The sequence below is a fragment of the Aplosporella prunicola genome (assembly GCF_010093885.1).
Source record: "Aplosporella prunicola CBS 121167 unplaced genomic scaffold K452scaffold_13, whole genome shotgun sequence".
In the NCBI taxonomy this organism is placed as follows: domain Eukaryota; kingdom Fungi; phylum Ascomycota; class Dothideomycetes; order Botryosphaeriales; family Aplosporellaceae; genus Aplosporella; species Aplosporella prunicola.
Window position 1 is genome coordinate 247,731 of NW_022983541.1, and position 26,437 is coordinate 274,167.

The 26,437-nt window shown below is 56.8% G+C and overlaps 9 protein-coding genes across 9 annotated transcripts; 4 read left to right on the plus strand and 5 right to left on the minus strand.

The window, feature by feature from the left end:
* Window positions 1-883: 883 nt before the first annotated feature.
* K452DRAFT_250337 (uncharacterized protein) lies at window positions 884-2,316 on the minus strand. Its single transcript, XM_033538174.1, has 2 exons — window positions 2,104-2,316; window positions 884-2,043 (listed from the first exon to the last, which is right to left on the minus strand). The coding sequence occupies exons 1-2, from the start codon at window positions 2,104-2,106 to the stop codon at window positions 1,063-1,065; spliced, it is 984 nt and encodes a 327-aa protein (XP_033397345.1). The 5' UTR covers window positions 2,107-2,316; the 3' UTR covers window positions 884-1,062.
* Window positions 2,317-2,486: 170 nt separating this feature from the next.
* Window positions 2,487-5,611, plus strand: K452DRAFT_250340 (uncharacterized protein). The gene is made up of 3 exons (XM_033538175.1): window positions 2,487-3,277; window positions 3,331-3,391; window positions 3,444-5,611. Exons 1-3 carry the CDS (start codon window positions 2,604-2,606, stop codon window positions 5,190-5,192), a joined length of 2,484 nt encoding a protein of 827 aa, XP_033397346.1. The 5' UTR covers window positions 2,487-2,603; the 3' UTR covers window positions 5,193-5,611.
* A 1,385-nt stretch (window positions 5,612-6,996) lies between these two features.
* On the plus strand, window positions 6,997-7,670 carry K452DRAFT_308721 (uncharacterized protein; the record flags this gene model as incomplete). The annotated part of the gene is made up of 2 exons (XM_033543186.1): window positions 6,997-7,165; window positions 7,264-7,670. The coding sequence occupies 2 exons, from the start codon at window positions 6,997-6,999 to the stop codon at window positions 7,668-7,670; spliced, it is 576 nt and encodes a 191-aa protein (XP_033397347.1).
* A 798-nt stretch (window positions 7,671-8,468) lies between these two features.
* Window positions 8,469-9,792, minus strand: K452DRAFT_228285 (uncharacterized protein; the record flags this gene model as incomplete). The annotated part of the gene is made up of 2 exons (XM_033536950.1): window positions 8,469-9,155; window positions 9,313-9,792. 2 exons carry the CDS (start codon window positions 9,790-9,792, stop codon window positions 8,469-8,471), a joined length of 1,167 nt encoding a protein of 388 aa, XP_033397348.1.
* Window positions 9,793-10,152: 360 nt separating this feature from the next.
* Window positions 10,153-11,672, minus strand: K452DRAFT_31274 (uncharacterized protein). Its single transcript, XM_033543578.1, has 2 exons — window positions 11,628-11,672; window positions 10,153-11,573 (listed from the first exon to the last, which is right to left on the minus strand). The coding sequence occupies exon 2, from the start codon at window positions 11,370-11,372 to the stop codon at window positions 10,335-10,337; it is 1,038 nt and encodes a 345-aa protein (XP_033397349.1). The 5' UTR covers window positions 11,373-11,573; window positions 11,628-11,672; the 3' UTR covers window positions 10,153-10,334.
* A 723-nt stretch (window positions 11,673-12,395) lies between these two features.
* Window positions 12,396-14,539, minus strand: K452DRAFT_228388 (uncharacterized protein; the record flags this gene model as incomplete). Its single annotated transcript, XM_033536957.1, has 4 exons — window positions 12,396-12,995; window positions 13,070-13,523; window positions 13,582-13,732; window positions 13,780-14,539. The coding sequence occupies 4 exons, from the start codon at window positions 14,537-14,539 to the stop codon at window positions 12,396-12,398; spliced, it is 1,965 nt and encodes a 654-aa protein (XP_033397350.1).
* A 2,265-nt stretch (window positions 14,540-16,804) lies between these two features.
* On the minus strand, window positions 16,805-18,104 carry K452DRAFT_318611 (uncharacterized protein). The gene is made up of 3 exons (XM_033544172.1): window positions 17,886-18,104; window positions 17,387-17,819; window positions 16,805-17,337 (listed from the first exon to the last, which is right to left on the minus strand). Exons 1-3 carry the CDS (start codon window positions 17,945-17,947, stop codon window positions 16,999-17,001), a joined length of 834 nt encoding a protein of 277 aa, XP_033397351.1. The 5' UTR covers window positions 17,948-18,104; the 3' UTR covers window positions 16,805-16,998.
* Window positions 18,105-18,976: 872 nt separating this feature from the next.
* K452DRAFT_318612 (uncharacterized protein) lies at window positions 18,977-23,213 on the plus strand. Its single transcript, XM_033544173.1, has 5 exons — window positions 18,977-20,416; window positions 20,470-20,738; window positions 20,790-20,960; window positions 21,012-21,844; window positions 21,895-23,213. Exons 1-5 carry the CDS (start codon window positions 19,201-19,203, stop codon window positions 22,979-22,981), a joined length of 3,576 nt encoding a protein of 1,191 aa, XP_033397352.1. The 5' UTR covers window positions 18,977-19,200; the 3' UTR covers window positions 22,982-23,213.
* Window positions 23,214-23,634: 421 nt separating this feature from the next.
* On the plus strand, window positions 23,635-24,752 carry K452DRAFT_298326 (uncharacterized protein; the record flags this gene model as incomplete). Its single annotated transcript, XM_033542114.1, has 5 exons — window positions 23,635-23,677; window positions 23,750-23,867; window positions 23,921-24,267; window positions 24,322-24,687; window positions 24,736-24,752. The coding sequence occupies 5 exons, from the start codon at window positions 23,635-23,637 to the stop codon at window positions 24,750-24,752; spliced, it is 891 nt and encodes a 296-aa protein (XP_033397353.1).
* Between the last annotated feature and the right edge of the window lie 1,685 nt (window positions 24,753-26,437).

Sequence of the window (26,437 nt, forward strand, 5' to 3'; positions counted from 1 at the left end):
CGGTAGTCGCCTACCGTGCGTTCGGTAACGAGCATGTTGACGTGGCAATTTGCGTCTTCGACATTGGCGAACGCGGCCACCTCGTGCTCCGTGAATTGGTAGTGTGTGCCGCATATCCTGTAGCCGCTCATGAGATAGGACAACTCTTCTCGCGGTTGCTCACAACTCGTAGCTATCATGAGGACGACACGATATGGGCGAAGCGGGTCGCTGGCGTATATCCTTCTTGGGGCGTTCCCGAACTGTACAGTCAGTAGTACCTTTTTTTAGAATGTGTGCTGTAGTGGAAGGACTTGGTCTACGCCAAATGTATGAGCGCGTGAGTGAATGGGTTAGCGGGTAACCTTAGTGATCTTACTTTGAGTATTACGTAGTCAAGGGCACGTTGCAATGCCGTCCTCGATGAACCGGACATGTTCGAAGAGACCGGACACAGAGTCTAAGTAAAGTGATACACCTTGTACAGTGAATGTAGTGTGCTTTGGCGGTATGTCTGACGATATCGTGCTAGTGCTTCTCCCACGGACTTAGTTGTACTGATGGTATGTACGTTGCGAACGGGTAGCAAGGGTATTTCTGTTATAATTGTAGTCTCTGAATGGATGTTAAGTCTCCGATTAGTGTGTTCAAGGACTGAGAGTGAGCTCCGACAGACGTAGTGTATCGGCAAGCAAACAGAAGAGGCAGGAAGGCTCGCGAGAACAACAAGTTACTATATTGGGAAAGAGCAGGTTTGCCCGCGAACCCCACGTAACGCGTTGTTTGCTTTGCAGAACGTATGTGTCCGGTGGTTCGACCGAGGCAGCTGGTTTTTTATAGGACCAGAGAAGAAAAAACAGGCATTTCACACGCCTTTACAACAGTCAAGTGAGTGACCTCTTAACACCGAACGAGCAGACGCTTAACATATATCTGAAGAGCACAGTAACATCGTCTCACATTATCCATACCGCATTACCCATCTAGTGCCTAAAAAGGCAGGCTACTTCGCCAAAACCCACAATGTCTGATGCCAAACCCAGCGCTATCCTCAAACTCCGGCCAAGAGATAACCCATCAAATCTATGCCGCAGCCTCTGCCCCGCCCTCCTTGGCAGAGCCGCCGCCGCACACACTGCCGACAAACTCCTTGTAGCGGAAAACATCTCCGCGCCCCAGCCCGCCCTTTCCTTTCTTCCCTAGCGCCCTGCGCCCCCGGAAACCCTCCACAATCCTCTCAATCTCCTTCTCCGTCAAACGCTGCTGTCCTGCTTCAGGTGTCGTGTTGAGCAGAGCCTCTGTCAGCTCAGAGACATCGATCTGGCCGTCATCCTGGTCATCAAATGCTTCAAACGCGGCCAGTATTTCGCGCTCGCGGCTCAACGGCTGGAGTAATGACGCCATCATGGTGAGATAGGATGCGAGGTTCAACGAGCTCGGCGCACCGGCCGGGAAGAAAGGCTCTACCGACGCAGGTCCATTGTCCATGCCAACCTCGGACAGCGCCTCCTGTACGTCGGCAGCGGTGACGACTCCCGTGTTCTCGCAGTCCAGCACGCTGAAGGACTCGCGCATGCTGTGTAGCAGCGCCGGTGGAATGTGTGCCAGCGGGTCCGGGCCGTTGCCGCGCCATGTTGATTGTCTCTTCGCGAGCGGAGGGCGACGAGTATATTTCGGATCGCGAGGGGGCGCTAAGACGGGCGCTTCGGTGGCAGCGGGCGCAGGTGGCGGTGAAGTGGCTGGGCCCGGGCTTGCTGTTTTGCGCTGAAGTAGGGGGCTGGTGACTGGGCTGGCGAGAGAAGGTTGCTCGCTGGGGGTTACGGGGCGCCCATTGGGGGTGGTTGGTCGGTCGTTGGCGGCAGAGCGGCGGAACGGGTTGTCTTTGGTAGGGGAGAGGCGCGAGGGCGTCGTGGGCCGGCCATCTTCGCCTGATCTGAAGGGCGAGTTATGCGACGAAGAAGGACGGAGAGCCGACGGTGAGCGAGGCGGCAAAGGCGAGCCTGGACGGCGAAAGGGCGAGGCTCGCGAGTTCAGGGAAAGCTGCGACGGCTTCAATGGAGACGACTGTTCGAACAGAGGCAGTTAGCAAGCTGTGACACGACGACAGGAATTGGGAGTATGGACCATTTTTTGGCGCGGTTGTTGCGAAATTCCCGTAGGGGGTAGGTAGGGAATAAATGTAGGCGGCGGGAGTTGGCAGCTGGCGCGCTGGCAATGACGCTGGTCGGTTGTGACGAGCAACCGAGACGCGGTCGAATTATCTTGACCGTGACACACGGCTCCAAACGTAGCCGGGACAACGATTTTGGGGTAGAGGGGGTTAGCTATGTCTCTCTCTCTCTTCTTAAACAAGGTAGTCGTTCGGTTGTGTTCTATCACTACTACTTGATTTAATCCCTGCCCGGTCCACGTTCAGCATCGAGGTATGTTGAGCATGTCTATCTACGGATTACTATAGGAGTAATAACCGTCGTCGGTGTCGAGTCGAGGCAAGGGAGGCGGCATGGCCGAGGACCAAGTCGAGCTCGCGATGCTCGTCTCCGCCCGTTTCCGACTCCAGCCATAAGAACTACCCGTCTCGCACTCGAGTCAGTGCCGTCTCCTGGCCCCTTCTCACCGTCACCATGGCTCAGGTACTAGCCCAACATCCGCCTCCGCCCTCCACCACCTCCGCCCCGCCGCCCGCTACGCGCAAGTCCTCTTTCTCCAGCTTCCCTTCGTCGCGCTCGCCCTCGGCCCTGTCCATCCACCGCCGCGCTCCTTCGCGCTCGCCCCAGCCCTCCGCGCTGCGCTCATCCGACCCCTCCTCGTCCGACCCGCCGTTGCACCCGAAGCCCTACGCCCCGTCGCCATCGCAGGCCCGGATGGACCGCCAATTGCGCTCGCAGTATCCCTCGAATTCCACCGAAAACCATGTCGAGTATATCCTCGTCGCGAGCTTCGACATTGACAGGGGGAGTGTCATGGAGCACCAGTACCCCGGCCCCATAAGTGGAGACGAGCATATGCTGGCCGACCTCATGCTGCCCGACCAGGCGCATGTGCGCAGTCAAGACTGGACCATTTTCTTCTTGCACAAGGACACGACTGCCGAGGAGGAGGCCAAGGAGGAGAGGCGAGAACGGAGGCGCAAGAAGAAGGCCGGCGAGCTCGTCGAGACGGGCGACGACGGCGAGGGAGAAGGCGAGGAAGACGACGATGACGACGACGATGAGACGGACGAGGAGGGGTTTGAGGGCCCTCCGTTAATATACGTTCTCAACTTAGTCAATACTAAGCAGGATACTACCGTAAAGAGGTATGGGTGCTCCGCGCATCGACTGGAAGCTGTAGCACTGACGGCATACACAGAGGCGCTATTGTCAAGGCGATGGCTATTTGCACCAGACATAGCTTCCTCCACATCTACAAAGTACTTGGCCCTTATTCCCCGTGGATCACCGCCTGTCGCTAACCTGGTCCAGCCACTACTCCTATTAGCCCTTGAGGAGTATTTCCGATCCCCTGTTCCCGAGACGCTCGCCTCCCTCTACAACGCAATGAACTCCATGGACCTGTCCCTTTTGCCGAAGCTCTCTTTTCTTGAGCGCAATGTCCTCCAGGCCTCCTCCGCGCCAGACATGTTTGTCGAGAAGTTTGAGCAAATGATAGCTCAGCGCCAGGTTGAGGACGCTGCCGTAGCGCAGCAGTCGCTTCAAGAGGGCCCCGGATCTCCCATCCGCGTTCCTCCCAATCGCTATACCCTTCCCAGAGATACCCACGAATTCGAAAGCCGCGTATTGTATAATGGCATACCCGTACCTATCAAGATTCCAACCGCAATCAGCCCCGAGACTGTCGGCGACTTTTCCCTCATCAAGCTCATCCAGACGTTTTCCATCCCGCATACCACTGCTCCGCAGCCTTTTGCGTTGCATCCGCACCTTACAACATCCGGCGCTTACACGCATCCCATAATTGTCCTAGTTAATGCCTTACTCACGCAAAAACGAGTTGTTTTCCTCGGCCACAACCGACCAGCCGGAGAAGTGGCGGAAGCTGTGCTTGCGTCTTGCGCCCTGGCCTCTGGTGGCATGCTTCGAGGTTTCACCCGTCACGCTTTCCCGTACACGGATCTGACCAAAATCGACGACTTAATCAAGGTGCCAGGCTTCATCGCCGGTGTCACTAACCCGGCCTTTGCGCACAAGCCGGAATGGTGGGATCTGCTTTGTGACCTGCCGAGCGGGCGCATGAAGATATCCCACAAGATTGAAGGCCCGCCCGTTACCGATGGCCTCTTGTACTTCCAGTCACAGCAGTCTCACATACCAACCTCGACCAGCAGCAGTTTGGCGGCCGGCTTGAGCGCGCAACTGAGCATGAGCATGCCGGGTTCCAAGGGCAGCCAAGACGCCGATCCCACCGGAGATACGCAGTTCATGGACGCGCTGCTCACTGCTATCAACGAACGGCGGGGCGAAGCAGCCATCCGCTCGCGCTGGCGCGACTGGGTGCACAAGTTTACGCGCATAGCGGCGACGTTTGAAGAGACGGTATACGGGGCGAGCGCTTTGTACATTGGAGCCTCCTCGGCGACACTCTCGCCCACGTCGCCAGACACGGAAACGCCGTTTGACGCGAACATCAAGGGGCACGGGTACGTGTGGGCGACAGAGGCGGAGAAGCTCAAGGAGCTGGCAGCCAACGTGCACCGTGTGGAGGGATGGCGCAACACGCGGTCGTACTACAGCTACGTGCAGGACCTGGCGCGGGTATGGGAGCGGCAGCCGGTGCGGCACCTGGACCTGATGTGGCTGCACGACCGGCTGCACCGGGGGACGCGGCTGACGCACGACCAGAGCGCGGGCATCTACCTGGCGCTGGCGCGCGCGGTCGAGGACGCGGGCCGGCGCCCGCCGTCGGAGCTGGCGCCGCCCTCGACAACCGCCACCGGCCGCGCCCACGGCTCCTCGCAGAAACAGTACGACACGATTCTGCAGCTGCTGGGCGTGACGCCCGAGTCCAACAGCGGCATCTTTTACCTCTCGCTGGGCTTGTTCCATCCCCGTCCGGATGTGCGTCTGGCCGTTTGTGGCTTGCTCGAACACGTTATGGAGAATGAGGCGGGCCGTCATTTTTGGGCTGCGCTGGGTCGGTTTGCCAAGCTTGCGTTTTATCGGATCAAGCGCGAGGAGCCGGGGGCGAGCACGCCGGGCCTGTTGGGAGGTTGAGGGTGTAGTGGTGGTGGTGATGACGGTTATTGGCACGGTGTACAGAAGCGCTAAGGACAGTGTCCTGAGCAGAGAAGGAAGAACGGCGGTTGTGGTGGTGGAGAAGTCATAAGGATCAACAGCACAGCGGCAGGATACCCGATCCTTTGGCTTGGATACGGGGGACGGTGCGAGAAGGCATCACTATAGGTGCGGCTCAGTGGCTAGTTTTGGATGGATGGGACGACGTTATGCGCGCTGCGTGTGCGTGCTTGTTTGCTTGTTTGTCTTGGCCTTGCTCTGCTCGCTTGCTTGCTGGCTGACTAGGTGCCCGGCTACTTAGGTTATGTGTGCGTGTGTGCGTGCGGCTGGTAGGCGGCTTGCGGGGGTTAATTTTAATGCTTTGTCTTTTGCGGTTGGTGTTGTGCTGTGCTTCTGGGCAAGCGGTCGGGGTTCGCTGCTTCGGCAATGGGCTCTTGTTTGGCACCGGATGATTTGCCCGTCCCACTCTAGATGTTTTGCCCACCGTACCTGATGATATACCCGTAAAATTATAAGATATACTTCTTACTCTTAGATAGTTTATATCTTTATACCTTTGTAAGTACCTCTATACCCTACGAATATTTTGTTTTTGTACCCTTGTAGAGTTCTCGAGTACTTTTATACACTTTTACTTTTATATCTTTTTAAACACTACTATACCTAGTTTTATTTTACTTCTATGTAGTTAAATAATGCCTACCAGCCGTATTGTAACGTCTATTATCAGTACCTAAAAATACTCTGTAGATATCGTAGATTTCACTCAATATATAGTTAAGGATGAGCAAAATATTCGGGGCTAACAGTAAAGACAGCTATGGCCGAACACTGTTCGTTCCAGCTGCGTCGATGCATTTATTCTCGACGTCAACGGACTCAACGACAGCCAGATTTCAGCATCCCTTGTAGCCTTCACAAACACGACCGAGACGGGACGGCGCAACACTCCAGACGAGTATGATGGCTGGGCGATGAGTCCGCCAGCGTACCCACAGAATGCCACTGCGCTGGTGCAATTCGGCTACATTGGCATCAGAGGCCGAGACACTGAGGGCCGAATTCCGCTGTCGGTCGCTGCTACGTATATATGGGCTCTTGAGCGGCAGGCAACTTCTGTGCGAAGCGAAAGAGGTTGACGTCGGTTGTTGAAATGCAGCTGCATGTACGGCTTTGTCGTGTGCTGCTGGGGTGGGGAATGCGATTGCTGTTGTTGAGGGTTTGGTAAACATGGGATGGGGAGCGTGGACATCAATTCGCGGGATCGTGATGACTGCACGCTGCTACATATCAAAAGCGGCTAAAGCAGGCGGTTAATGCCATGTTGTTGGATTTCTTTTTGAGAGCGTTATAGTGTTAATATTGTTTTATCTTTTCGAGATTTTTTACCTATTTAATAGGCTTTTATTCAAAAACTTAAAGGATTATATAACTCTATATTTCCTACTCTAGGTACCTAGTTCCGCGATACAGCGAGCCACATATAAACATTTGATTATTCACCCCATGAACCAACTCAAGCAAGCAAAGAGAAAACACATACATCTATCAAAAAACGCCTAGTATGGTACCAACAACAAAGCCCTGGCTAGGCTACATAGCCGCGCGACGTCCAAGCGCACCCACAGACACACGACCCGGCACCGCCGCGTACTTCCACGGGCGCCAACCCCGCGGAAAGCAGACGCGACACATGTCGAGTCGGGCCCCGCGATCCAACTTATCTCCAGTAAAAAAAACACCACGACACGACACAACCGCACGCAAGCAGCAAGCAAGCACAATGGCGTCCATCCGGCCCATGACGCCGCAAGACCTGCTCAAGTTCAACGAATGCAACCTCGACCCGCTGACCGAGACGTATAATGTCGGCTTCTACCTCGAGTACCTGACCAAGTGGCCGCATCTGTGCAAGGTGATTGAGGGGCCGCATGGGAACATCGAGGGGTATAGTACGTGTTTTTGCATTCCCTTCGCACTTCCTTGCGCGCACACACACCCACACGCACTCTCGCACACGCGCTCGCATCCATTCGCTCACGCACAACAGTAATGGGCAAGACCGAGTCCTCGCCCTACCCGCCCCCCGTCTCGCCCTACAGCCCCGACACGAACCCGAACCCCAACTACCTCCCCTGGCACGGGCACGTCACCTGCCTGACGATCGCGCCTTCAGCACGGCGCCTCGGGCACGCGACGCGGCTGACGCAGATGCTCGAGCAGGCGTGCGACGCCGAGGACGCGTGGTTCGTGGACCTGTTCGTGCGGGCCGAGAACCTGGTCGCGCAGAAGCTGTACGAGGGCATGGGGTACAGCGTGTATCGCCGCGTGGTGGGCTACTATAATGATGATGAGGATGCCCTGGATATGCGGAAGCCGCTTGGGCGCGATGTCGGGAGGAAGCATGTTAGGGAGGGCGGGGAGAATGTCAGGGTTGATCCGGGAGAGGTGTGGTGAGTGTGGTGAGTGTGGTCGGGTGGGTGTGGTTGTGGTGGTTGTGGGGGATTGCTGTGAGCTTGCTGTATGGAAGGGCGCTGCGCCGGCCTTGCTGCGGAATAAAGTACCTAGGGACGGCGGGCGGGAGCTGCGCTGCGCCGCGCGCGCTTGGCTGCGAGGTTTGCTGAAGACTTGCTCCGTATCGCTGCGGGCAGAGAGATCCGCTGCTCAGCAACGTGACGAGACGAGACGAAGCCGCAACGCAGAGTCTCCGGGTCCTGCTACAGCAGAGCCGCGGGAGCAGCGCGCGAAGCCAGACCTTCACCAGTCAGTCAGGCAGGCAGTCCGTCCATCACGACGAGCACAAGCACGCAAAAAGAAAAGAAAAGAAAAGAAAAGACAAAAGACACAGTACCACGCCCACATAGCTAGCTACCACAGCGGCAGCGGCGGCAATGCAAAGGCACACTGTATGCCAAAGACCCAAAACCATCTAAAATATACATACATATTAACGTTTCCCAACCTACAAATACATCTACGTACATACAGTACAGTACAATATACAGCCCGATCTCCCGTTTCCGATGTATATATACACCCCACCCGCGCCTCTACAGCCGTACCTCGTATCTTACAGTCCTGAAGTCCCATCGTAACCCAAAAAGAAAAATCTCTCTATGTGCGTAAATCGTACAGTCCCCATCAGCCAAAGCTCTAGAGACACAGCAGGGGCGGCGCGACGCACCGCCGCGCTTAAATACTTAACAAGCAAGCACACAGCCAAAACTGCCCTCACCACAGCCGCTGCGCTGACCATCAGGCCGGGCCCGCCCCCACGCGCCAGCCCACACGCATGAGCGTCTCACAAGACAGCTCGGTCGAGTTCCTGACCAGATCCTCATCGAGCACGACCTCGCCCTTGGGGAAAACGACAATGACGGTGCTGCCGCCGTAGTAGAACGCGCCGAGGCACTGGCCGCGGCGCACCTCGCGCCCGACCGCCGCGCCCTCCTCGTACTTGATGCTGCCGACGAGCATGGCACCGACGGCGACGACAGCCACCCGCGCGTTGCTCGCGCCCCGTCGGAGCGTCATGACGGAGCGGCGGTTCTCGCAGAAGACGTCGAGGGTGCCCTCCTGGTTGATGGCCTGCGGGTTGACGGTGTAGTACGCGCCGGGGATGTCGGCGACGCTCTCGACGGTGCCCGAGACGGGGGCGTGCCAGCGGTGGTAGTCCTGCGGGGCGAGGCGGGCGATGACGAGGCTGCCGCCCGCGAATTGCGCGGCCAGCTCGTCGGACCCGAGCAGCCGTGAGATCGTGAAGCCCGTGCCTTTGATCCAGTATTGCGTCGCGAGGTCGACGGTCGGGTACGCGGTGAGCCGGCAGTCGGCCGGGCTGGAGACGGTGAGTTGGTCTGAGGGCTCGTCGATGGGCCGCGCGGTGGGCTTGAGCTCCCGCGCGAAGAAGGCGTTGAAGTTGGGGTAGGCGGTGAGGTCGGGTTGCTGTGTTTTTGGGGGGCGCGCGTTAGCTATGTAGGTGGTTTGTTGGTGGCGTGCGTAGTGGTGCATAGGTATCTTTCTCTGCCGCATGTCTTCCCCGGCTTCTATGCTCTTCCCCAAAACAGATAAAGCAGCAGCAGCACTACCAACTCCAACTCACCTTCAGCTCAGCAAGCCCATTCTTAACCTCCACAAAACTGTCCACAAACGGCTGGATATGGTCCCTACTCTCCGGGGCATCATACAGCTCGCCCATCTTACGGCTCTGCTGCTCAAGCAGCTTTACGGTGCGGGCCCAATGCAGGGCCTTTTCCTGCGCGCTGCCATAGTACAGCAAGTGCATGCCGACGCGGACGTAGATGCTCATAGCCTCGAAGGACTTTGCGCCAGTGCGGCGGTCGATGACGTAGTTGCCGAGGTGGTGGTCGGCCTCGAGCTGCTCGAGGTGCGCGGCCGAGGGGAAGAGGGCGGCCAGCCATTCGTGGCTGCGCGCGTGCGTCGCGGGCTGGTGCAGTGTCTCTTCGGGCGCTTTGCTGTGGTGCGCGGCTAGGGTCGTGATGTGCTCGAGGGCCGTGGATGCCGCGCTGAAGCCTGCGCTGTGCCCGATGCTGGCGGGGAGGTGGGACGTGAGTTTGTCCATGGTGCGTGTGTGGGTGTGTGGGTGGGTGGATGTGGTTGCTCGGTGCGGTGCGGTGCGGTATGATGCGGTGAAGACGGTGTCCCTGGTACGCGCCTACAGTATGTACAGCAATAGAGAACAGACAAACAAACGGCGGGGCAGCAAAAAGAAAAAACGACAATTAAAGGGGCAGGGGTAAGTGCCTAGGTAGGAACAAGGTAACAGTAGTAGCCGGTAGTTTTTGCGCGCGCGCCCTCAAAAAAAAGAGGCGAGCTTTTTTTGCGATGGAGCCCCCTTCAGCCCCTTGACCTTCGATGGATCCCCGTGGTGGGATCATCAGAGATCAGCCCGCCCCCGTTCCAAGATTCCGGGTGCTCCTTGGCCTTCTTCAGACGTCATGCCCAAAAGGGGACCTGCATTAGCGTGACATTGTATCATACATGACTCGCCGGTGCTGCTGCTGCTGCTGCGGGGTGATGGATGTGGTGCGGCCTGCCGTCTTATGTTTCTTTCTTTCTTCCACGGGTTGCATGCAGCCTGTCCGATACCCTCCATCCCCCTCCCTACTCCACCCCACCCACCACCCCCCTCACAGCTTCCCAATACCTCTCCGCCCCAACAACCGCATGCCTCACATGCCCACTCCCCTCAAACCTTACTTCCCTCACCCCGACTCCACCCGCACCCAACCCACACCTCAACCCCCTCGCCTCCCCCGCATGCGCCACCACGTCCTCCCAGCCCACCATCTCGTCCTCCCCAGAGAAGAAATAGCACCTCGGCGCCGCGCGCGCAAACAGGCTATCATCGAGCAGCTCCTGGCGCACGCGCGTGATCGGGTCCGAGACGCGCGGCAGACGCGTCAAGAGGTAGAGGAGCGCGAAGGCCGGGTACAGCGCCGCGAGCAGCAGTATGCGTGTCAGGCCGCCGAAGGCCGCGGCCAGCGCTGCGGCGCCTCGACGGATGGACGGCCGCCCGGGCGTGCTGTCGAGCAGGAGGGCGCGCAGGGGGAGCGCTGTGTTGCTTCTGCTTCTGCTTCCGCCCGCCTTCTTCGCTTTGCCGGCTCCCTCCCTCTCTTCACCAGCACACTCACCCCCCCGCCACGCCCGCGCAAACGCGCACGCCGTCAGCGCGCCCCCGTTGCTGAACGCGTGCACCACTATACCTCCGCTCTTACCTCCTCTACCCCTGCATCCTCTCTCGGCTTCCGCCTCCGCAACCACGCCCCTCGCAACCCCCACCACGTCCCTTAGCCCCCTTTCCTGCGCCCCCCTTGGCCGCCACGTCGCGTCCGCGAGCGTGCTCGTGAGCAGTAGCTGCGGCGTGCGCGGATACAGAGCGCGGTACTGGGCGGCGTATTTAGCGATGTGTGCGGGCGCGGCGGCGTACCATGTTGCGAGGAGGATGAGGGCGGGGGGCTGGTGGGAGGTGGTGGTGGTGGTTGTGGGGTTGGGGTTGGTGCTGGTGGTGCTGGTGCAAGGAGCAGGCGTGTAGAGGTAGGCCGTGGGCGCGAGGCGGGTGAAGGCGGCAAGGGGGTGCGGGTGCGGGGGGGCTGCTTTCTCTTTCTGTGCTCCTGGGGAAGGCGGAGGGGTGCGGGGCATGGTTGTGGGGGTGGGTGTTGGTGGGTTGGTTGGTGGGTGAGTAGGTGGGTGGGTGTGTGGACGCACGTCGAGGTTGATGGGAGATAGATAGATAGATAGACAGACAGCGAGAAGAAGAATAAGAAGAAGAAGAAGAAAAGAAACAAAAACAGCCACGTCTGCACCAGGCAGCAGCCAGCAGCCAGCCCTCCTCGCAGGTCACTGGGTACCAGGTATGTAAGCACACCACACCCCCTGCAGCAGGTACGTACGTACCACCCATACACCGGGGCCCGGACTTCTGCACACCTGTCCGCTCGCCCGCCGGCCTAACAGTCCCTCCGCATCCGCATTGGGTAGGTTGGCGACGCTGCCTTACTGGCTTACTGGCTGAGGTCAGCGAGACCCCGACCCCGGCTTTGACTTGGCTCCGACTCCGCGTGTGACGTGTGTGTTCATGTGCATGTGGACAAAAGGCTGGAATGCTTTTTCCAGCGGATGGATAGTTGGATAGTTGGTGATGGAGAAGATGGCGTGACGAACGACGTGGTGCACGCAAGGATCAAGCTCACAGAAACCGCATTCCCAAGACCGCGAACCGGGCAGAGATGACTGACATTCAAGCAGGGGCGAACCAGTGTCAAGACAGCAAGCATCAACCCGCTGTGATCGATAGGCAAGAATGCCGCTATATATGCCGAGCCAGTCAATGCAATGCAACAATAACAAAAAAGAACAACCGCCCAGCTCGCTCCATACCCAACGCCAAGTGGTAAAAGACACCGTCGCCAAAAGAGCTGCTCTAGAAGAAGAAGAAGAAGAAGAAGAAGAAGAAAACAACAACAACACAACAACTCGTCGCAAAAACGGGTATACTGCCGAGCAAGCAAGAAACCCCCAAAAGCCGTACCGTGCCGTACGGAGCAATCAACCGGCCGCCAACTAAGATGCCTGCATGAGAATAGGTAGCCGCCCATGACCCCTCCGACTCCCGTCCCGCCTCGCTGCTTCGCGCAAACAGGCCCAAGCACACCATACTCCCGTTCAAATCTTGAACGAGTCCAACGAAGCACCCAGGCTGCCGCCCGCGGAACTGTGCGCTCCAAGGCGCGAGCCCGAGCGGAATCCCGGGCTGCGCCGGTCCGGCACATGGAGGTCGAACTCGCTAGCCGAAGGCGTGCGTTCGTGCTTGTTCAAAGCCATGGTATCGATGATATGGCTGCGCCTGCGGGCAGCATTGCTGCCCTGGCGTTCGCGGCGCGCGGTATCACTGTCACTGTTCTTGCGGGCTCCGATTTCCCCGCTGACGGGAGGCGCCAGTTTCAGTTTCCGGCCGCTGGCGGGAATGCTGCTGTTGTCGTCGACCAGCACAACCATCCACACACCGACGGCGCCGTTCTGCCCCAGCAGCGGCGTGCAGTGGATCCAGCGACTGCGGCCTTCGTCTTCGCTGCGTGTGCCCGACACCCAGCGCACTTTTGCTGTGACGCCGCGGCCTTCGGCCATTGCGCTTACGAGCTCTTCCCGCACGCGGAAGCTCCCTCCTATGCGGTTGAGGAAAGGCGACTGCAGCATGCCGGGAACTCGCAACGAGGGCGAGGTAAAGATGATCCGGAGCGACGGGTGCGGCCTGACGAGAAGGTACTGTCATGGGATTAGCGTTGTCCTACACAAGCTGTTTTTGCTGTTGAAAGAACGTTAAGACATGATCCACGTACGTGCTGGTAAATTCCTCCAATCTTTCCGGTTGATCTGAGCCTTCCATGAGCTAACCTTTCGGTTCCAGGCTCACTTGACTGGCATCCATCCTTCAATAGCAGCCTTGGCCTGCGGTAAATACTCGAGTCATCTGACGACTCTTCTTCCTGTTCCCTGTGCATGCGACCGCCAAACTTCCTTACTGTTTCCACTTCGTTTATGTTGAGCATTTCGCTCAACTCCAAGAACTCGTCTCTTTCCTCTTCCTGAGACGGCAGTGCTTGGCCTTCTGCTTCTGCTTCTGCTTCCGCTTCTTCTTTGGCGATCACACGTTTTAGGGCAGGGAGATCGGTGCAATCCCTTGCAAGGCCGCTGACGTCAATCTGAGACCCAACGAAATAGCGAACGTTCCCCTTACTATCCAAAAGCGGCGCCATCATAAGGAGGTTGAGGAATGGAGATCCGTCTCGGCGACTACATGGCGTCGTGTGAGTTTCAGCTATTTCTACATTCACACCGCGGCAGCACTTACTAGTTCAGTATTACCTCAGAGCATTCTCTGCCTTCTCTGAGCACTCGACTTAACCTGTCGATAGTGTGTCTGCTTGTATGCGGACCTTGCAGGAAGCGGCAGTTGCGTCCAATGGCATAACTTACGCCGTATTGAGTAGTCCGGTAAAATTCTGCCAGATTTAGCATCATGCCACAGAGTACGAGATGGCTAGCTTACCTTCTGAAGCGAAAACGATAGGATTGTCTTTCCTTGACGGATCGGTGAGACAAAAAGTTTCCGCAAGGCCTTCCGAAGCTTCTCTCAAATGCGGTGGTTGAGTGCCAGTGATCCTCATATGGATGCTCATGCTCACCACTTGCACCCAAACGTGGCTGACATATGCCGGTAAATCATCGTCCACAAGCGCCTGGAATGCCTGCTGAGCTTTGTCTTCCAGTACCGAATTTATAGTTGGTCGAGCGGGATGCTCGGTAAAAGGGAGACCATCTATAGGTTCAAGGGCTTCCGCGACAGCGTTTGCGTAGTTGATGGCACGTAGCGCTTTCAGTGCGTCTAGATAGTAGATAAGTAGCGGGAGGGATTGTGGCCTGTGGTTGCTGAGGAAAGAGGTGAAGTGGTGAAGCATTGGAGGGTCGGCAAATATTTCTTGAAGATGTCTCTTGGACAAGATCTGCTCAACCCTCCTTTCGAGTGAATAATCTTGACTTTGATGATCGATCGGAGCTAGGAGATCAAAGTTCCTTGGGTCATCCTCAAGAAGCGGGTCCATCCGATCATGCTCATCTGGTGGTCCCTTGGTCTGCAGCGGAGGCAGCGTTCCAATGGATGAGGCTTCTGTTTGATAGGATATGACAGAATCGGCTGAACTTCTCTCCGCAGAATTGTGTGCAGGCGAGTCAGGTGTGTCGGGGGTGGATAGAGTATTGTTTGTGGCTGCACTTAGTCCGCGACTCCTAGGCCCTGACGGGCCACTCATTGCTTTGTCTTTGCTCCTGAACAGATCAATGAGATTGAGGAAGTGGGGAAAGGGTAGGCAATGCTTACGAGGTCCTGATAGGCACATGGATAGCAGTGAAGTCTTGAACAGCTGACGTGGGCTCATCATCTGTCGACATGGACGCAGTGTTGGGCGTGATGGTCCGAGAGGCCTCTGCGGTAAATGTCGGTGACTGCGGTTCTTTCCCCTTTGACATGTAACGATCTTGGAAGTCCTGAACAACTGGCTCCGAGGCTGTAGTGGAGCCCTCCAAAGAGAGAGGGCTAGGTCTGGCCTCTGTTGGGTCGTCCCGGGCGGCCGTGGCGGGACGGCTCGTGGCCGGGCTGATGGAAAGACTGACGTTGGACCGGCTGGCGGCAGCACTCCCAGCCGTGGCTGAGGAGGGATACTGTAAGTTTGATGAGTACATCCCGGCCGAAGAATTGGTGTTCTTCTCCTTCTTCATCTTCTTCTTGAACGGGCGGAGGCTTTGTAAAGGAGACATGGAGGGCAGGAGGCTGCAAGGGTGGAGGGGGTCACAGGTGGCTACAGGCGTAGTATAAAGAGCGCCGAATGCGGTGGAGCGTACGATGTCATATGCAAATCTCAAGGCCTGGAGCGCGTACGTACCAAAGAATATGGTATGTCGCTACCGCGGCGCGCCGCTCGTTCAGCAACTAACCAACCCCTGGGATCGCCGAGTCCGTAGGCGGTGGCGGCGGCCTGCCAATCGTGCCTCGTGGGGTCGGCAAGGGTCGTGGACAGCGGTGACAGCGGGGTGTCAGCTCGGGCCTCGATTCCTGTCTCTAGTTCCTCGGTTGCCATCATCGCGGGGACGAATCGGGAAGCGGCGCGCGCACTAGACGCCAGGCCACCAGAAGACAACAGTTCCCGCCGCTAGAGGCACGCGTGCGTTCCCGGACGCGCGTGCCCGGGATGCCGGGCCTGCAGGCCTGGTTCGGTCGAGGAAGACGGGGTTGACGAACGGGGGCTTCGCGAAGGGAACCACGCATATGCGAGGGCGATCTTCTTCCCTGCAAGGATGCTGCACTCGCTATGCGGCTCAGTCAGTGCGGTCGTGTCCGGGGGCCAATGGCATGCAAGCAACCTCTCGTCACGCCCGTTAGACGTCGCTGTCACGGTTGACGTTGGACGAAGCTCATCGGCCCGGCCAGCGTTCAGCTCCACGCTGTGCTGTGGTGAGTAATCAGCAGCATGGGTCAGGTTCCTCTTTGGGTGTGCCTCCTTGTGCGGATCATCCCTTTTGACCAAGCGCCCGTTCGCGGAGATCTCAGGAACCAGCTCGGATCGCAGTCGTGGCGGCGGTTTGCTTGGCCGTCTCGATACTTGCGCTATCCACCTATCTGACGTTGGGTAAAACGGACTGCTCATTTATAGAAGGATGATCTCGTCCAAGAAGCCAGCCACAAGCTGAATGCGCTCAATCTTTAAACCCACGCACGTCAGAGTCACCAGTCTTCATGGCCGGACGTGGTGTATGACGCGCCAAGACAGATCGTGAGCACTGCTGATCCTGGCGACTGGATGTTTGGCGATTGGTGATTTTCCAGCCCCGTCATCATGGACTCGGATTCAAACTCAAAACCTTTATTAATCTCGTCATTCCGACAACAGTCGTCTCACACGGGTTGGGTGTGTTCTTCCGGAGTAGGTGGTGAGGTGGCACAGCCGAACTTGCCCGCGGTGAAGTTTCCCCACCACCCATTCGGCACTTAGGGCACCCATCCCACGTGATAGCATCTACACAGTTATATGATGGGTTTTCTACTCTTTAAAATTTTAGGTCTCTATACCCTTACAAGTATCTTTATACCCTTCGAATATTTTACTTTTATACCCTCGCAGATACCCTAGTAGTCGTATATATCTATACCTCTATACCCTCGTAGTATACTTTAGTACTCGTATACTTTTACTTTTATATAACCGTATAGTGCCCACTGGCCGTAGTGTAATAGTCTTATTATAATTACCTAAGAAGTACTCTGTAGACTTTACTCAACATTTAGTTGAGGGGTGGGTAAATTATCCGGGGCCGGCACTTGGTTGGCCAGATTTGCTGTTGCCCGTAGGATCAGGGTTCAATTAAGTCCACAAGGTTGACATCATTAGATCCACTTAGTCCAAACCCTTCAATGTTAGCACCATCCGACAGCTTGGTACTCTATATCGTTGACAAGGACAACGGGTGCTCTTCGACTTTGGTCTAGCGAAACTAATATTTCAGCTTGCGTGAATGGATATGCTGATCTTTCGCGTTATTCGAACTTCTGCCGTTGAGGTAGCAGCAAAGAAATAGAAATCTATGTATTGTTGCTCAACGCCTTGCTCTGCTTCTGGTGTAGACACTGATACTTCGTCTAGTGGACGAAAATCGGACCTCGGTACGCCCGTGAATCTTGCTCTACGCAGGCAACTGGGTAAATAAATAACTGCCTTCACCCTTCTATGTAGCTGTAGTCGCCTTCTTCGTCCGCCTCTTTGACATCTTTTGCGTGACGATATAGAACAAAGTGCTGTACCATGAAAATGATATCGAAGAAGATGCTCACGTTTCCCAGCCCGAATTTAGCCGGGTTGCCAGTGACGCCAGACCAGTCTCCCTGCAGGAGCGAATCGATGACCAATTGCAAGAGGGATAATACACCTCCTGTCAGATCGAAGAATATTGGGACAATACTCCAGCCCACTGTTGACTTTCGCTTGTAGTTGATCCAGGCCTGCGGTATGTACTTAACTACTGTAACTAGGAGTTTGACATAGCCTGTAGCATATATCTGGGAGGTATTAGCAAGATTGCCCGTCTACACGATCGAGATCACATACTACGTCTATCCAAGCCCATGTACTAGGGTCATATCCACCATTGCCTCCAAAACCGGCCATGAGCATCACGATCACCAGTCCGAGAACGCAGCCCCAGAAAACGCCGAGCGATACACTGCTGATCCGCTGCTTGGTATCCCGGAAGCCCCAGACCTTATGCCAAAACTGACTATAGATGACGAGACTTATGACGAAGGCGTGGGCTGCAAAGAAGAAGTCGTTGAAGCGGACGGTGGGTTCTGGAGCGGCAGGGTAGCGGTAGGCATATTGGGAACGGATCGTAGGCGAGTAGAGGAGTGCGCTGGTTTGGATGGTATACGCTGTGAAGCCGAGAACGTTTAGGGTGGGGAAGTCGACGCTGAAGCCATAGGTGGAGCGACGGCGCCAGTTGAGCAGTGGTTGCGGGTAAAACGACAGGGACCAGCTGAAGAAGCTAAACCAAGGGCATGGGCATTAGTACCATGGCACAACAACATGTTCCGGGCGGGAGCAAGCATACTATATCCATCCAAATACTCGGGATACAGCCCTGGCGAACAGGACAAGCTCGGGCTCTGCCATCGTGGATGGCAAGGCGACAAGGCAGCGGCGATGTTGTGAAAATGGTGGGAGTTATTGAAAGGACCTGCGGGGCGGCCCTCCGGCGGGAAGTCTCCGCCAAAATCTACGGCGCGAAGTCGGAGGGCCTGCTGACTTTCGCTCGTGGGGTCGACACGAGACGTGCCTCTGCTCGCGGTCTCATCCACCATGACGATGGCATCATCCAAACGCACGTGACAAGGATAACCGATAGGGCAGCACGGTAGCACGTAGCTGGGTCCCGTGGAGGATTCCCCAGAGTATGCAACGTCCGTCACCGCGAACCGAGATCCACCGTCTAGCGAGTCATACAAGCAGTCCCTATGGAATACTCCTTGTTTAGCTACATGCCTAGGTCCTGAATGTAAACGAGGGGATCTTGAATGTATGCGCCTGTCACCTAACATCTCTTACCCTACCGTTTAGCGAGATAGTTAAGGATATAAGCAGTCCCTATGGACTACTCCTTGTCTAGCTACAAGCCTAAATCCTGGATCTAAGTGTAAAGGTCTTAGAGCACACACAGACTCTACATATCTTAACTGGATCTCTCCTTCTACTCCGTACAAGCATCACCATCTCGCTTCACGGTGACGGACGTCACAGAGGATCGAAGGCGCCTGCTGGGATGCGGTGTGCAAAGAGACCAGTGCGGTCGATGGCCGCGTGCACGAGCGGGAGCAGATCATATGGGGAAGCGCCTACCGGCCCACGCATGAGCGATTTTAAGTCGTGTCCGCCATTGAGCGGCGCATGTGCGGGCATTCTGACACGCGACAGGGAGAGGCCTTGAAGCGCATGGGAATAGATCGAAGCAACATCAATTCATGGCACGCAGCGGGGGTGCGAAAGACTTTCGGGCATCTGAAAACTAGTCGCGCTCGTCGCCAGCAAGGTGCGAAGCTGTTCACGCCGACGCCCACCGGCCACGATTATTCAGCTGGGGCCCGGAGCGGGAAAACATCGGCGGGCATTCAGGAAACCGCGCCCGACTTCACTCGTTACCTAGTCCATCAGGTCGACGCGCGCCTGGAGCTTTGCACGCTTGAAAATAGCAGGCGCAACGTGTCATCGACTTCCTACACAGATGCCTCACAGCCACCATCGATCCCCGACGCGTACGCGCAGCCGGTAGCTTGGTACCACCTTCATCTCTCCTTGCGCCTCCACTCGCGCAACGTGACCGGAGTCTTACCACGCCAACACGATCATCTGGACACTCCAGATAGCCCGCCATGGCCGTTCCGACCGAAACGCCTAGTAGGCGCAACATTCGCGGCCCTGGCCGACCACCACGCGCTGCCGAACCCAGCGCCATGCCCAGCGCCCCTGCGTCTGCGCCGCTGAAGAGACCCAAGTACATCCCCGGCGGGCCTGGGGGAGGAGGGCGCTATATCGACCCGGAGACGGGCGAAGAGATACCCAAAGACATCGCGATTCCGCTCCTCAAAGCGGCTGGAAGAAGACCTAGTGCGCAACGCCCACGGCCCGCGCGCACGCCAGCCGCCAACCGCAACTTTTCCCCCGATGCGGGGACGCCGTCCAGGACAGCCACACGTTCGCGCCGCGATCGACCTTCTGCCGGCCCGAGAGCCAGCTCTGCATCAGCCGCAGCCGCAGCTGTGGCTCAAAGCGATGGATACAAACCGAGAGAGGAGCGTGGCTGGGAGGAATTCCACCCTGACCTAGACATTGAGGCAGAACTTATGGTATTCACCGCAGAAGAAGTGGACGGTGTTAGCCCTCCAGTTACCAAGCCAGCTACGCCTACCGCTGGTATCAATTCTCCAGGCCCCTTGGGCGACACACAGAATGGCGCATCCTCTGTAATAGACGAAGCATATCTTGTCAGCAATGACCTTTCATTGAAATCGCAAGAATCTTTCAGCATGGAACAGGATGAAAACACCATTCATGTCGGAAACAGCGAGCACTCGGCAACACCGACCGTTATCAAGAGACGTCCAGGGCGACCACCGAGGCGCCAAGGAGGAATGTTGACGGGACTTGGCTCTCCTCCAGCGCCTAGAATCGAGCCATTGCCGACGAAAGACAAGCGGGAGAAGCTGAGCCTTCCTAAGCCGGCTTACCGGCTCGTGGATACGTTCTCGGCCTATGAGCAAGACCCATCCGCCCAGGTAAACTACGTCGATCGGTCTATGGCGAGCATCGGATACCAGGAAAGCGACATTTTCGTGCGTCCCGAAAAGGCTCTAATACGCATGGTCGATGGGAACCTCGAAGAAGACCTGGATCCGTCCGTAACCGCCGCTGGGGAGCTGAGCGCAAGCGCGATAGGGCGAGTTGAGTATGACATGGACGAGCAAGACAATTGCTGGTTGGAAGCGTACAATGCGCAGAGGCGGGAAGAGCAGGTCGAGGCGATCAAGCCTGCAATGTTCGAGATAACCATAACGCTGATCGAGAAGTGTTGGCATGGACTCGAGAAGAGTGAGTGTGCGATGCATGGCCGTGTGGACAGGCGCTAATAAGTCGTGACCTAGGGATCCCAAAACCAAACCCGAAACCTCCCCAGACGCATCGTCCACGATCCAGCTCTGCGGCAGCAGTCAATGGAGAATCATCAGGGCATGGGGAGGAACAGGATACAAAATGCGCGGTGTGTGACGATGGCGACTGCGAAAACACCAATGCGATTGTCTTCTGCGACGGCTGCGATCTTGCAGTACACCAGGAGTGTTACGGAGTTCCGTTCATACCTGAGGGTCAGTGGCTTTGCCGAAAGTGCCAGTTGATCGGCCGAGGAACGCCCGTAAGTACATCAGCGGCCCGTCAGCCCTGTCAACCTGCTGATCATGAACAGACCTGCATCTTTTGCCCTAATGTCGACGGCGCCTTCAAGCAGACCACAGATTCTCAGAAATGGTCTCATCTGTTGTGTGCGATATGGATTCCCGAGGTCACGCTGGGCAACACAACGTTCATGGAGCCAGTCATGGATATGGAAAAGGTTCCGAAGCAGCGCTGGAAGCTGGTGGGCTCTCTTTGCTCTATATAATATAGGTTGGGAACTGACATGACTTAGACATGCTACATCTGTGAGCAAAAGATGGGCGCCTGTATCCAGTGCGGGAACAAAAGCTGCTACTCCGCCTTCCACGTCACTTGCGCGAGGCGCGCCAAGCTTTTCCTCCGAATGAAGTCCGCACATGGGGGCCCTGCTAGCATGGATGCCAGCGTCCTCAAGGCTTTCTGTCATAAACATGTGCCACATGATTGGAGACGCGAAAACGATGTTGAAAATGCTACCATGGAGGCGATCTCTTTTTACCGTTCAACCATGAGAGGTAGGCGTTGGGCAGATAGCCAACAGTCGGCGCTGATTCAATTGCCCGCTCAAGCCTTGGAGGACGATGACGACTCAGTGCAAGTCCCAGGGAGCAACAAGCGTAAGCGCAGCCAATCTACAAAGGGCGTATGGAGACTTCCATCTGGGGCACCCATCGTGCCTCAGGTTGTTTACAACGAAGTCGAAAATTTGTTGGTACGCTTCAACATCCGTAAGCGCAAAGAGTACGTAGCCGAGGCTTGCAAGTACTGGACCCTTAAGAGGGAAGCCCGGCGCGGCGCTGCATTACTCAAACGACTCCAATTGCAGATGGAAACCTTCACATCAATGGAGCTTACCAGGCGTAACTTTGCAGGAATGGGCGCAATCGGAAGACCAAGATTGCATCGGCGCATCGAGTTTGCAGAGCTTCTTGAGCAGGATATGGTGCAGGTCAAGGAGCTTTGCAAGCTTGTCAAAGAAAGGGAGTTGCAGAAATTGGAAGATTCAAGACTCCTGAGGCACATTGTGGATACGGTGTACTTCCCCATCGCGCCATTGCTCTGGCCAATTCTCGAAAAGGCACAAAAGTAAGTTTCGGTCAAAGTCTATGTGTTGACCTTGAGCTAACATATGATAGTCTTGACCCCAAGGGTGTATTCAAGGAAGGATTTGATGGCATCGAGAGGAAGCTAGATGAGCGTTTCTACACCTCGGTGTCCGCCTTCTCGTCAGATATTGGGGCTGTTTTCAGCTCAGTCATCGGCTTAAGCAACGGCACAGATGCTCGCGAAATGCACGAACAGCTTAACGGCAATCAATCTACCAACGGAACCTTGACACCGGAGCAGAAAGACAAAAGAAAGCTCGCAAAGCGTATCATCAAAGCGGTACAAGGGCTTCTCGAAGATGCCATCATCAAGGAAGGACAACTCGCTGGTAAACCCTACGAGAAGGAGCTGCGCGAGCTCGACGCCCTGCTGGACAACAGCGTGCGTTCAGGAGCCGAGTCAGTGGCAGCCGCTCATGGAGAAACCATCGAGGAAGCCAGCGACGAGGAGACGGACGAGAGACCGCTGACTAACGGTGCGGTTCAAGATGTTGAGATGACTGATGCTGGGGAGGAGAAACCACAAACTGCATCAGAAGAGGCGAACGACACGAATGGCCTGCCCAATGGTGACCAAGCGGCTGATGAGCAAGAACATGATGAGAAGCCGCAGTTGCGCGGAGGCTTGGGCGAAGCGGACGTCCATCCTACACAGGCAGAGGGGCCGCCGCAATCAACGGCCAATATCGAGCAGCATGCGGATGAGTCGGCCGGTGGCCGACAAGGAAGCATCAGCACGGCCCCGGCACTGTCTAATTCGGGCAGTACCCACCCGTCAACGGTCCATCCAGAGCCTCTCACGCCACCACAGTCGGATGGCGATCTTCTCGCGCCTCTCACTAACGGAGGCATTCCGTGGTACTTTGAAACGTTTGACCCTCATGGTACGACGATCCACGACGAACGGTGGACTGGGCGGGACGTGGTCCGCGACATGAGCGAGGACCTGAGCGAGCTTGGAGACGACGAGCTGAACGAGCTTGTGGACGACGAGATGGGCGACGCACCAGCGGCGGGCCCGAGTGGCAGCGAGGCGCAAAGCGAGGCGGCGACTAAGGCGGCCAAAGCCAAGGCGCGGCAGAAGGCGAGGAAGAAGCAGCGGAACAGTTATTGGTGATGATTATTTCTTGTTTTCTTGGGCGTTCATTTGGAGGGTGGCTGACGGCGAGCTGTATACCATTTCGGAAGCCAGGCACCGAGCGGGGTGCTGGCGGGGGGGAAGGCAGCGGAGGGCGTCTGGCGTCGCCAGTGACTATTAATTTTTTTCCATGTTTTCTTTGCACGGACGCACCACGTAGGTAAGAAAGGTTGTAACTGTCATAATGCGAAGTGATGTTCCGCAGGGGCCCAGTTTATATCCTTGCCGCCACTCGACCAGCACGAGGGCACGCGCGACTTTGGAGGCCGATCTTCTCGCGTGCGTTGCGTTGGGGAAAGTGAGAGCCGGGCGGCACCAGCTGCACTAGGAATTGCTTTTGGTGTGACGACGCGGTGCCGGGCGGCCAGCAAGATGCGGCTCAGCTGCAAATCATTGGTCGCCCCTTGATTGTTTCGCTTCCTTTGACGCGTTTGCGTCGGCCTGCGTCTGCGTGTGCCTTGGTCCATTCCATCAGCTTCACCTTTCACTTCTGCCCGTCGCGTTTCCCCTTTCGTTGCCGGCGCCTTCCCTTGCTTATCTGGAAGCTCGCTTGTTCTTTGTCGCGTTCCCTAAGCTCGCCGACCAACCCAAAACCTCGTCCACAACCTACCACAACCACCTCACCTTCAACCATGTCTGCCATGGAATACGAGACCGAGCCTCGCGGCTACGAAGGTAACTAGTCTCCGCCGCGACCCGCCCGATGGCGCCCGCCCTTCGCGCCTGCTGACACCTGTCGCCTTGCAGACGAGCCGCGCAGCTACGAGCGCGAAAGAAGCCGCTCGCCTCTGAATGAGCGCCGCGGCGACGACGATGCCAGGGCTCGCAGCGCCTCTCCCGGCGCCCGCGATCGCATCGATGACCGGTACGACACGTCCCCGTCGCCCATGACTGCCCCAGGCTAACCCGCATCGACAGTGGCCCACCGCCTGAGCGTGAACGCGACAACCGTGAGGAGGAGTCTGTCAACCCCGGCTCCAACCTGTTCGTCACCGGCATCCATCCGCGTCTCACTGAGGATGAGGTCACCCGCCTCTTCGACAAGTACGGTGAGGTCGAGAAGTGCAACATCATGCGCGACCCGCACACTCGTGAGTCTCGCGGTTTCGGTTTCGTGAAGATGGTCACGCCCGAGCAGGCCGATGCCGCGAAGGAGGGTCTGCAGGGCGAGGTCATCGAGGGCCGCACTCTCAGCATTGAGAAGGCTCGTCGCGCTCGTCCCAGGACGCCTACGCCGGGCAAGTACTTCGGTCCTCCCAAGCGTGGTAAGTGCCGACTCGCTCCCGACATTGAGTCATTCACGGCTTACCCTGATGTAGAAGATTTCCGTGGTGGCCGCGGTGGCCGCTATGGCGACCGCTACGATGACAGGCGCGGCTACGGTCGTCGCGACGACTACGGACGTGGCCCTCGCTACGGTGGCGGCGACTCATACGACCGTGGCTACGGCGGTCGCGACTACGACCGTGGCTACTCGCGCCGTGATCGCGACTACGGTCCTCCTCGCGGCGTCGATCGCTACGCTTCTGGCCGAGATGACCGTTACGGTCCGCGTGGCGGTGAGGAGAGGCGCGGCGGCGGAGGAGGTGGTCGTTACTACGAACGCGAGGAGCGTGGAGGCGCGTCTTACGGCGGCCCTCCGGAGGACTCCTACGGCGCAGGCAGCAGAGCCTACGACGACCGTGGTGATAACCGATTCTCTCGCCGTTGAAACATTATACTAATTCCCGTAGAACCGAAGCGCGAGTAAGCTAACGACCCGGCCAACGCCTCCATACTTGCGTAATCGATTTCGACGGCTATGTTGCTCGTCCCTCGGTGGACGGCGACCCGGTTCGGCGAGCGGATTCAACGTCGTAGCACCGACGCCTTTCGACGTCCGGCTCCGACCTCTTTTTCTGCTTTGTGTTACTTTGCTTCTGGGATTTACATCTGCGGCATCACGGATATCGATCGATTCGGCAGCAATTGCAGCGGTTCATCGGCGACTTGGGGTAATCAGCTTTCGCAGATCAGTGGCCAGACAGGAGACGTAGGCTTTGGTATGATCCGACACGCGCGACATGTCATCGCCAGGTTCGACAGTCTCCACTACTTCCATTGCTTCTCGGTGGATTTCCTTGCAAAACGGATTCGGCTTCACAAAATCAAATTAATCGAATGGGTGACGAACACTGGATCCTCTGGAGCTCAACTGCCTTAACCGACTTCATCACATCAAATTGTACTACTATCCTTGCCTTTTAATCGTTCGACGTCTGCGGTCGAGTCGACAAAAGCCTACGAAACAACTTTTTGCTTGCAGCTAGAGATGCGAAGCGTATCAGCCGGCCATAATCAGCCCTGTCCGGACGATCAAAGACTTGTAATCATCCATCGCCAGCTCGCTGACACGCGACGCCAACCCGACGTAGTAGAACACATTTCAGACCTTGATCGCCTGCAACCGTAATTACTTGCTGCGCCCTAAAGACCACGCTCCCCCCTCGGGGGGCGTCGCGTCAAGGCGAGGCGGCCACACCGTGACGACCATTCGATATCTTTCTTGCGCCCACCTCCTGCGGTGCAGCTGCCAGGCCACACGGCCCGCTGCATGCGCGGTGTAGGTTTCGGGTACCGGCGGATCAGTTCTTTCATGTGGGTGATTCGGTTTCTTTGGCACGTCACATGTGTTTTCGCGCGTTCTGATCCTTCATCGTACAATGTGCCAAGGTCCTGCCAAGGTTTCCCTGTCTATCTGACGCTTTCATTTTCTTTGTTCTCAATGGTCCTCTGCTCTTCGCTATTACTCTTCTCTCAATCGTTGATACTGAGAGCGCAAAGGCGCCGATGTGTCTTGTATATGCTGCGCCGCGATACCACGATGAGGGCCCTCCTCACCGCCTTGCCGTCTCACTCATCAAGCCAGCAACGACTGCTAACCGAACAGTTGTTTACGCCTGCATCACGGGTAAGCTTTGATTTTTTCCCGCCAATTACATGGCAAACGGGCCAGGGCGGCAGCGCATTGGCTGGAATTAAGCTGTGGACCGTGACGATGGCCATACCCAGTCTGTCGCGTTTGCCGGAAGGCGGCGAGGGACTGCATCCACTTCCATAATGGCTGTCAAGCAAACGGCAGCGGCTTTGCTTCCGGGAATGCGCGGGCCAGGATGCCGTCAGACGTGACTCTTGTCATGGATTGCCGTTTGCTGAAGCTGCATTTGTCGGGCCCGCCACAGATGAGGTTCACGGGCTCCGCGAACGTGCGTTGGTCCTGGGTTGGCGGGTATCGGTCGTGCTGGGGTTTCGTTCCAACAGAGGAAGTGAGCGGGCTTTGTACAGTACAAATAGTAGCAACGGAAAGGCTGGCAAACAAGCTTGTGGGCATAGATAGTAGCTACTACAACACAGAACATGACACAGAAGTACAAGTACCATGGCGCCTTGATCACG

Excerpts from the sequence above, each read along its gene's own strand:
- K452DRAFT_250340 (XM_033538175.1), top strand. The coding sequence starts at position 2,604 with ATGGCTCAGGTACTAGCCCAACATCCGCCTCCGCCCTCCACCACCTCC. Across the intron at positions 3,278-3,330 it reads CAGGATACTACCGTAAAGAG|AGGCGCTATTGTCAAGGCGA; the intron begins GTATGGGTGCTC and ends CGGCATACACAG. Across the intron at positions 3,392-3,443 it reads GCTTCCTCCACATCTACAAA|CCACTACTCCTATTAGCCCT; the intron begins GTACTTGGCCCT and ends AACCTGGTCCAG.
- K452DRAFT_318611 (XM_033544172.1), bottom strand. The coding sequence starts at position 17,947 with ATGGCAGAGCCCGAGCTTGTCCTGTTCGCCAGGGCTGTATCCCGAGTA. Across the intron at positions 17,820-17,885 it reads CGAGTATTTGGATGGATATA|CTTCTTCAGCTGGTCCCTGT; the intron begins GTATGCTTGCTC and ends CCCTTGGTTTAG. Across the intron at positions 17,338-17,386 it reads CATGGGCTTGGATAGACGTA|ATATATGCTACAGGCTATGT; the intron begins GTATGTGATCTC and ends AATACCTCCCAG.
- K452DRAFT_318612 (XM_033544173.1), top strand. The coding sequence starts at position 19,201 with ATGGCCGTTCCGACCGAAACGCCTAGTAGGCGCAACATTCGCGGCCCT. Across the intron at positions 20,417-20,469 it reads TTGGCATGGACTCGAGAAGA|GGATCCCAAAACCAAACCCG; the intron begins GTGAGTGTGCGA and ends GTCGTGACCTAG. Across the intron at positions 20,961-21,011 it reads CGAAGCAGCGCTGGAAGCTG|ACATGCTACATCTGTGAGCA; the intron begins GTGGGCTCTCTT and ends GACATGACTTAG.
- K452DRAFT_31274 (XM_033543578.1), bottom strand. The coding sequence starts at position 11,372 with ATGCCCCGCACCCCTCCGCCTTCCCCAGGAGCACAGAAAGAGAAAGCA.